Raw genomic sequence first — 9940 nt, 5'->3', positions numbered from 1 at the left:
TGATGATGATGGTGCAGGTGGGGTTGGTTAGTACAGCAGCCTGTTCCCCCCCCCCCCCCCCCCCCCCCACCCCAAAGGACAGGATTGGGTAGAGGGGGAGGGAGGGGAGGAGGGGGATGGTTTATGGCGGAGCACTGATTGAGAGCAACACCTGTCAGGTGCGGCCGTTCGCAGTTGACGGCACACAAGTGAGCGCCGCGTGCACTGATACGACCGCTAATCTCCGACGCGGAAACCCGCTGGGAGGGGAGAGAGAGAGATACACAGAGAGGGAGAGAGACATACACAGAGAGGGAGAGAGACATACACAGAGAGGGAGAGAGAGATACACAGAGAGGGAGAGAGAGATACAGAGAGGGAGAGAGAGATACACAGAGAGGGAGAGAGAGATACACAGAGAGGGAGAGAGAGATACACAGAGAGGGAGAGAGAGATACACTGAGAGGGAGAGAGAGATACACAGAGACGGAGAGAGAGATACACAGAGAGGGAGAGAGACATACACAGAGAGGGAGAGAGAGATACACAGAGAGGGAGAGAGAGATACACAGAGACGGAGAGAGAGATACACAGAGAGGGAGAGAGAGATACACAGAGAGGGAGAGAGACATACACAGAGAGGGAGAGAGAGATACACTGAGAGGGAGAGAGAGATACACAGAGAGGGAGAGAGAGATACAGAGAGAGGGAGAGAGAGATGCACAGAGAGGGAGAGAGAGATACAGAGAGGGAGAGAGAGATACAGAGAGGGAGAGAGAGATACAGAGAGGGAGAGAGAGATACAGAGAGGGAGAGAGAGATACAGAGAGGGAGAGAGAGATACACAGAGAGGGAGAGAGAGATACACAGAGAGGGAGAGAGAGATACACAGAGAGGGAGAGAGAGATACAGAGAGGGAGAGAGAGATACACAGAGAGGGATAGGATACACAGAGAGGGAGAGAGAGAGAGAGAGAGAGAGAGAGAGAGAGAGAGAGAGAGAGAGAGAGAGAGAACAAGGCAGGACACCAAGCAGCACCGGATCGTTTTTCAAACAAAACAAAAAAATGCATTTGGTGTACTTTGCGAGCGTCTCCGCCGGGGCCAGAGTCTCCGGAGCCACTATGAAAGCACGCTGATCTGCTCTAAATACATTTCATTATCATCCTCATGATTATGCCGCTAATTGTGTGCCTGCCAGTTTGTTTGTGTGTGTTTGTGTGCCTGCCCGTATGTATGTGTGTGCGTACGTACGTACGTGCACGTCTATGTGTGTATGGTTGCCTGCCAGTATGCATGTGTGTATGTGTGTGCCTTCCAGTATGTGTGTGTGTGTGTGTGTGTGTGTGTGTGTGTGTGTGTGTGTGTGTGCATGCCAGTATGTTTGAGTGTATGTGTGTGTGTGCATGCCAGTATGCATGTGTGTGTGTGTGTGTGTGTGTGTGTGTGTATGTGTGTCTGCGTGTGTGTGTGTGTGTGTGTGCGTGCCGCCAGTATGTATGTGTATTTCTTCCTGTGCGTGTGCATGCGTGCACGCGTCTATGAGTGTGTTTTGCTAACTCGTTGCAGCAAGCCCCTCCGGCGAGACTGCCTGATGATAAAACCCTCACCGAGCCGTGCATCAGGACGCAGCCCCTCCGGGCGTACACGCCCCGTGCACCAGGCCCGGGCCTGATGCACGGGGCTAACCGCGGCGCAGGACTGCTGCGCTGCGCCGGGACCCACGGGGGGGGGGGGGGGGGGGGGGCACCGCAGACGGCAGCGAGACAGCAGGTGGTTACCGTGGATACCGAGCGGCACGACCTCGTCCCGCGACCTCATCCATCCACGTTCCGAAAGACTCGCGCCCGGGAGACACTGCCTCTGCTCGGCAGTACTGTATGTACAGTACACACAAGAGCAGAAAGGGTTTATGGGAAATGTTCAACATCAGACGACGGGACGTAAACAAAGGTCAGGTTCACACCCAAATGGTTGTGTGAGAGACTTGTGTACAAACTTTGTGCTCTGGGCTACGAAGTGAAAAGTCAGCTCTAAACATGAGTTTCCGGGATGGAGGATAAAACGCCACATGCACTTTTTTGTGTGAGTATTTCGCACTGAATGAATGACAAAGCTGTTACGTTGGTTGAAAAATGTAAATTAAATTATTTAAAAAAGCATGACAAGGGGAGCATAAACTAAACAAATACATGACCATGAAGAGTTTGTCTTTGGACAATTGGGATGGAATCCAGAACCTTTTGTCAGTGAGCTTGAGTCTCACCGACTAACTGCTAGACTATCCTGCCCTGAAATACGAGTTTCAGACAGCAGTCTTAAACATCTCTCCACCGGCGACGCAGAAGGGGCTGGGAGCAGCAGCAGTCAGGTGTGGATCCGTCCCTCACCGAGCACCCCGGCTCCCGGCTCTCCCTGCCTACACGGAGACACTGACAGGAGTGGGTAAAGTTTTTGTGACAGCGTTTGATGAATGTTTAATCGGACGTTCATGTGGGCCCCGGTCTGGGATTGGATCCCTAGTCAGAACCCAGAGACGAGACACAGCAGGTGTGTGAAATATTCATTCACTACACGCCTCATTAAGAATGAAACACACAACGCGCTCCCAGTCATTTATTCATTCCGATTATTGAAACAAAAGATGGAAAAATGGGAGAGATTAAAACACGGAGGGGGTACCATCAAGCTATTCTATATTTGTCTTGCCGATTTGTAACGATTTGTTTTGTGAGAAATAACTCAACTGCCATGTTGAAGTCCCACACTGTCATCTCACTGAGAGCTGAGTGGAGACCCGGAGAGAGAGACAGGAAAAGAGAGAGACGCTTTCAAAGTATGCAACCAATCACTGTCTCCGTCTCTCTCTGTGGCTCTCTAGCTACCCCCTCTTTTTTCAACCAGCCACCGCGGGTTAACCTCTGACCCGTCTGGGGGCGTTCGGTGACTCATCTTAGTACGCACGCTGGCGCAGCACTGTGATGACAACGCCGTCGCACGGCGATTCTCCGCCTTCCCACATTAATTACCGGGAACGCCGTACGACGGCGTTCCCGGTAATTAATGTGGGAAGGCGGAGAATGGATGGCGACGTCGCGCACGGACAGTGGCCGGCGCGCAAGGACACCCCGTGACGGATGTTGCCTCTGTCACGGGTTATAGATGGTTCCGGATCACGTGCATTTTTGACCATTAGCGAGGAGAGATGAATGTCGTGTCATCGTTTGCGCAGCAAAATATGTAAAAACTGCAATTTTAATTGAAATACTGACGTCCTAACTAATGTTGTGTGAGGACGATGTGCACTGTGTGAAATGCCATTAGGATAATAGGCCTTTACATATTATATTGTGCATATCCTACAAAGAGGTGAGTATTAACACAGCAAGGACAGCTTGAACTTGAAGCCCAAGTTTACATCATATTATTTTCTAGGCCATCCAATTTAATATAAAATAATAGGCTCTTACTTGAAGACGAACAAACAGATATATACAAAATGTATAAATATATGTGGGAAATATAAATATTGACGAACTAGTCAGAGTGGACAGAAGTCTATCATTAAAAACAACTTTCTTGTATAAATAGAAGTTTAACATGTAGGAAATATTCACTCACCCTCCTCTCTTTATCAGGTCCACGAGGCGGAGAATAATTTAGCATCCAATCAATTGATATGCAGATTAAATCCAGCAGGAAAACGGTCTTAGGAACAGCTGCATATAAGACGCATCCGCAAATGATCAACATACAGAGTAGAAAATCTTTAAAGCATGGTTAATTCATTAAACACACCTAATTGCCATTTTAAAGAAGGGTTTTATTTTACCAGGGTCAAATGTTAATGCTTGTGTTGCCAATTGACTTTTGCATAGCCCTCAGTGGAAAAAACAAAAATATTAGTTCCACAATTATATTCCTATCACCTACATGTTTACAATACCTGCCGTAAAGACCGTTTTCAAATCGGGGTCATGGGGTCATACCAGGTGTGAGCTCGTGACTTTAATCTGTCTGTTTCACGTACAGATGACAGAGTTTCGAATTTACATTGAGCAGCCCTATTCATATTCAGACGCTTTAGAGAGGTGGACACAATTCAAATTACGATCGCTATTGACCCGATTTCCGAAACTATATTACATTCAAGTAATTCTTAATGTTGAATAATTATTAGCTAGGTCCAAACAAACAAGCTTTATTTTTGTGCTAGATCAATCCATATCAATATACACTGCTATATTAAACATAATATGCCATTAGATGGAGTTCTTTGCTTAATGTGTAATTAAAATGAAAACTACTTTCACACATTGTAGAAGATCAACCGGTGAAAAGGGACCATCAACAAGAATTAAAAATGCACTCGTTTTGTTCATTCAATCTTTATGAAAATGTGAATGTGTCTTCATACAGTCAGTGGAGCTGTCTATCGATAGTTTGAAGGTTTTAACCCATATTTTAAAATAACCAAGTTTCTGGACTACTACGGCAACATTAAAAAACTACAACACGTCAGAGGAAGTACGCGTCCCAGCCTCACTGCCTCCTCCTGACGTCACTTCCCACACACGAAAATATGGCGGCGGCCGTATCTTCGGTTTCTACTGCTGTACAAATGCAAGAAAGTGTGGTTTTTAAGACCGAGCCAGAAGCCGATGACGTGACCAACCCGGATTTAGGAGCGGTGCTGAAACGGGACCCCGTGGTCACGTTGATTTGTCCGCTGAGCGGAATACAGCCGGTGACATGGGCACAGGACCACCGGATTGCTGTCTCCACCACTGGTGCTGTGGCGTTGATCGAACTGGTGTGTGACGTCCACAGCAACAAACAGGACATGACCATGCAAAGGACGTCAATCCCCGTGCGGCAGGATGTCCTCCAGCTAAAGGTAACTTCCGTCAAGCGTCAGCTGAACGCAAGATACCAGCACGACCTCATCACAACATCACTGTGACAGCTGGTCGTTATGACTCGTGACTCAAGAGCAGGTGTTGTTTTTTCTAAAAGTTATGTCATGTCGTATTTGTCAGACAGTCCAAGAAGATCTCAGAATCTTCTCCGCCAAATGTTGGCTAACCAGACCTTTTGTGTCATACCTACGATCACACGTCAGAGGTTTTCTTCTTTAACAAGCTTCTCCTTCTCTTGAAAATAGTCGTGCATTGCATCTACAACTAGTCCATAATGGTCTATAGTCTTTTTTGCGTGCTTAAAGTAACTATAATTTCAAGGGGAGCACTATAACGCTATGGCTATACCAAACAGACTAGCACTGGAATTGCCAAAGCAAACAACGGTATAATCACAATTTTTTTTATTTTGGTTTCCGTGTCTTTCCTCCCCCGTCTTCCTCTGTGTGTGTTTTCAGGTGGGGCCTGCAGAGGAGCTCGCCAGAGCCAGAGACAAGTTCTCCTCCCACCCGGACCCCACCATCAACCAGGCCTTCATGACCGACCGCGTCATCAACCCCCACGTGGGAACCCACAGGGGCGTTAAGTACACCAGCTGGTCCCCGCTGGGTTGCGACGCCAGCGGCCGCTGCCTCCTGGCCATCCTCTCCCTGGACCAACGCCTCACCGTCCACAACAGCGTCAAGCGCCTGGAGTGGAACATGCTCGCCGACCTCACGGACTCGTACTCGCGCAGGCTAGCGGAGCGCAACTACTCCCGTAAGAACTCCGCCGACGACGACGACTCGGCGTCGCCCGCCGCCCCGGCCGCGGAGAACCTCCTCAACCTGGAGGAGCTCCGGCGGCGCTTCCGCATGCAGACGCCACTGCGCATGGAGTGGTCCAGCGTGTACACGGTCAAGCACCTGGCGGCGGACCACGCCTGCCGCGAGGCGGAGATGGTGCTGCTGGCCGTGCTGATGGAGAACGGTGACATGGTGCTGTGGCAGTTCGACCTGCCCTTCGCGCCGGGCTCGGCACCCACGGTCTACGACGTCATCGAGTCGGGCGTGCCGGGCCCCACCGAGGTGGCGTGGTGGGAGTACGACGGCGGTGACCGCCGCATGAGCGGGCTGATCGTGGGCAGCGACGTGGGCCCGGTGAAGATCCTGCCCGTCAACATGGCGCGGGTCAAGGGGTACTTCACGCTGCGCAAGCCGGTGGTCCTGTGGCCGGAGGAGGACCGGATCCCCGTGGAGAACATCCGCTGCGTGCCCATGTTCCACCCGGTGCAGAAGACCCCCTGCAGTCTGGTGCTGGCCTCGCGCGGCTGCTACGTCTTCTGGTGCCTGCTGATGATCTCGCCGGCGGGGCTCAACGTGTTCAACGCGCACATCCCCGGCCTGCACTCGCTGCCCATCGTGTCGCTGGTGGCCACGCGGCGGGGCGGCGTCGCGGTCTACACCTGCTCCATGGACGGCGCGGTGAAGAAGCTGGTGCCGCGCTTCACGGACGCCGGCGCCATGGTGTTCAGCCAGGAGGACGCGCTGCCGCCGGACACCTTCCCCGGCCGCCGCACGCTGTCCATCGCCGTCAGCCCCAACGGCGCCTACCTGGCCCTGGCCAACACCCAGGGCATGGTGGGCGGCTACCACCCGGCGGAGAAGACCTACCAGGTGAACTTTGTCAGCCTGAAGACGACGGAGACGGCGACGGCGCTGCTCCTCAAGTCCCCGGCGCAGAGCCTCTACCGGATGGCCGACCTGCTGGACCTGGTGCGCTGGACGGTGCTGCGGGACAAGGCCCTGCCCCCGGCCCTGATGGACGCCGTCGACGAGAAGACCCGCGGCTCGGACTCGGCCTACTTCTGGCGGTTCAAGCTCTTCCTGCTGCGCATGCTCCTGCTGTCGCTGCAGAAGAAGCCGGCGGACCCTCGGTGGAAGCCGTCCCATAAGCACTCAAAGGCCTTCTTCAGGGACGAGGACGAGGAGGACGACGAGGCAGAGGAGGAGGAGGAGGAGGTGGAGGAGGAGACGGCGGAAGGCGGGGAGGCTGGGTCGACGCGCGCGCGGCCGGGGGTGAAGGTGGAGGACGCCGGGCAGCGCATGGCGGAGCTGAAGGCGGAGATGAAGGTGGTGGAGGCCCACCTGATCAAGGAGCACATGAAGAAGGTCCTTGGGGATGTGTACCTCAACATCTGGTCGGCCGTGAACACCAGCGTCCCCACCAGCGGTCTGGTGGACTACCTCTCTGAGGGGCCGGGGGACCGGGATGCAGAGGTAAAGCTCGATGCCGACCTCCGACCCCACTGGTTCACCTCGGCTTCTGCTCTGCTTCCCCTGACCAGTCACCTGACCCAATTTTCTCTCGTGGGAGGTTAGACTACATGCTTTCTCATGCCTTACTGATCTGAAGAGATCTTGATTAGCCGTTGCATTTCAAAATCAATCATCGACTCGTGGCGTCACAAGTTTCCGCCCAGCTATATGACAGATGGGTTGACCTACCGGCCAGCCAATGCACTGTACTGGCTGATCTAGTCACTAAACATCTAAATGGACTCTCTCACTTGAGATGTCACTATAGGGAAGGTATGGAAGGTAGAATCGAAGGTCCTCGACTAGACTACATGCTTTAGGGCGGGGTATGGATAAACTGATTGCACTTCTTTTTCTTTCTCTCATCTGTTCGTTACCTCCCTCCATTTGAACAGGTGCTGATCGGCCACATTAAGAAGAAGATGCAGAAGCAGAAGTTCCCGGAGCGCTGTAGCCTCTGTGCGGAGGTGCTGCCCTTCTCCGACTTCAAACAAACCGTCTGTCAGAACGGACACCTCTGGCAGAGGTAATGAGTCAACTGGGTCTCTACTAGCTTGATGTATAGAACCAGTGTTTTGGGTTCGTTCTGGGTTCAAATCCACAATGTCCGAACCCTACATGGAAGCATCCTTGAGCAGGTCGCCCTCACCCCCACCCGCTCCTCAGTGACGTGGGTCTGAATCCCCTGCCAGTCTCGTTCGATACAAGCGCCTGCTACTCATTGTAGTTTTCTCTCAGAACCGGGATATATTTGGCTACATAGAGCTTGGCTGTTGGGAAGGAAGTCTCTGTTCTCTGAGTTAAGTTAAGGCAGGAAGTACAGAAATTAATCAACCCCTCTCTTCCTGCCAAATGGCTCCCATGGCGGTTTATTTGTCTTCCAATATGTGCAATCAGCCATCTTGGTATTTACCACCTCCTGGTATTTACCCACGCACCACTCTGTCCTTGTAAACAACACGCCTCTCCTTCGCACTCTGCTCAAATCCCCGCCACGCTAGAAGAGGGAGGCAGTGCCCCTAGTGGCCACTGAGGGGACTACGCATCAACTGCCTCGTATATTTAGTGGTTACAGTTTGAAATACTGTGGGCATTTCTCACAATAGGCTCTCTGATTTTTATCTCTGTCTCTCTATCCATTCTCTCTCTCTCACTCCCCCTCTCTCTCTCCCCCTCTCTCTCCCCCAGGTGTGTGTTATCATATCAGACCTGCCAGGCTCTCACGTTTAAGCGATGCCTGCTGTTGGACAGCATTGCTGCGGAGCCTGAGGATGATGGTAAGCACTTCTTCCTGTGTTTTTTATTACAGAAATGCTTCTTTACTACTTGTTACTTGATTTGTACTAAATTTTTCTATTAATCGTTCTTATTTTCTCCCAGTAAAGTCAAAGGCTGAACATGTCATTTTCATATTATTTGCGGCCTTAATCCAACAGCTGGTTGACACACTTTCACACTTAAGCTCGGATCTTAAAGAACGTTAACATGTAACAGCGTTTAGCTTCGGACGTGTATCTGAAATCACTGCACTGAAGATTTGCAAAGTAGTAAATGTTTGTGTCCTGGGTCTCCAGCTCCAGAGTGGATTAAGAAGATCCTGAAAGGACCGTGTCCGTACTGTGACTCCCCAATGATTTAGGAGAACCAGGACCGTCATCACGGAAGCAAAGTATGCTATACGCAAAACACGCTAGCCCGGAGTTTCGATCAGGAACCTCTTCCAGCACTTGTTAGTTTGACTACAGAAAGTATTTTTATTTTTTTAACATTTTATTGAGGCCTGTACTCTTCCTTTGATTGGTGACTTCAGATATTACCGAAATAAAGCTATATATTTTTGTATTTAAACTTGGTGCGTTTTATATATTTTATTATTTTTTGCTTTGTGTGGGTATTACATTTTTCCAATTTCACTTGAATAAATTCTGAATAACGCCGTTTTTTTTCAGTACTGGCTTTTACTATAAAAATTACTTGAAATTAATGATTGCTTGGCTGGGGTTTGGAATTTTGTATGCAGGCATTCAGACTGTACTTTAAATATCCTTCCACACTTTCTTTTACTTTACATAAAAAACGTTTGTTCTACTTTTTTATATTTTATATATATAGTACACATAGATGCGCTCAGACCTATATTAGATATTTCTTTCCTCGTAAACCAACAAATACAGAATATTATGAATAATAAATGGAATGGTTAAAAAAATACCCTAACATACCTACATTAATTGGCACTGTAAAACAATCTCTTAGGCTCTGGGGAGCCAAAAACCGACGCTCAGTCATTCTCTCAGATGAGGACTTCTACTATTGTAAAACGGGGAAGAGCGCGCGAGGAGTGTGAATAAAGCAAATGTGTGGGTTTTAAAACGGATGCGGTGGCTCCCCCCGGGACGGAGCCGTAATGATATTCACCAGTAATGAGGGAGAGAATATGGCACCAGATGTGATTCTAATTTTAATCAAGGGGGGACTAGAGGGTACATTGTTAAACACAATTAACCCTTTTTATATTTGGAGGAGGGTGGTGGGGGATGGGGAGGGGGACAAGCGTTGCTCTAAGGGGATACACGTTTACCAGTGTTGCCCTCCATCGCTGCCACCCCCCCCCCCCCCCCCCCCCCCCCGGTCCACGCAGATACATGGAGGTCAGTGGCCGTGGATCAAAGTGGAGGACCGACCTGGGAGACTAGGCTAGGAGCGGGGTCTTCACCAGCGCCGGTCTCCGCGTCCCGCGCCGACC

General features: G+C 50.5%; 1 protein-coding gene across 1 annotated transcript; it reads left to right on the top strand.

Annotated features, from left to right (window-relative positions):
* Positions 1 to 4507: 4507 nt before the first annotated feature.
* gtf3c4 (general transcription factor IIIC, polypeptide 4) lies at positions 4508 to 9042 on the top strand. Its single transcript, XM_060038328.1, has 5 exons — positions 4508 to 4875; positions 5356 to 7155; positions 7590 to 7720; positions 8383 to 8471; positions 8769 to 9042. Exons 1-5 carry the CDS (start codon positions 4561 to 4563, stop codon positions 8831 to 8833), a joined length of 2400 nt encoding a protein of 799 aa, XP_059894311.1. The 5' UTR covers positions 4508 to 4560; the 3' UTR covers positions 8834 to 9042.
* Positions 9043 to 9940: the final 898 nt, after the last annotated feature.

Source organism: Gadus macrocephalus, chromosome 19, assembly GCF_031168955.1.
Source record: "Gadus macrocephalus chromosome 19, ASM3116895v1".
NCBI classification, from domain to species: Eukaryota; Metazoa; Chordata; class Actinopteri; order Gadiformes; family Gadidae; genus Gadus; species Gadus macrocephalus.
Note: the sequence above shows the minus strand (reverse complement) of the source record. Positions and strands in the feature narration are given on the sequence as shown.

Bases quoted from the DNA above. Each gene is read 5' to 3' on its own strand.
- gtf3c4 (XM_060038328.1), top strand. From the start codon at position 4,561: ATGGCGGCGGCCGTATCTTCGGTTTCTACTGCTGTACAAATGCAAGAA. The intron at 7,156-7,589 runs GTAAAGCTCGAT...CCATTTGAACAG, and splicing joins CGGGGGACCGGGATGCAGAG to GTGCTGATCGGCCACATTAA. The intron at 7,721-8,382 runs GTAATGAGTCAA...TCTCTCCCCCAG, and splicing joins AACGGACACCTCTGGCAGAG to GTGTGTGTTATCATATCAGA.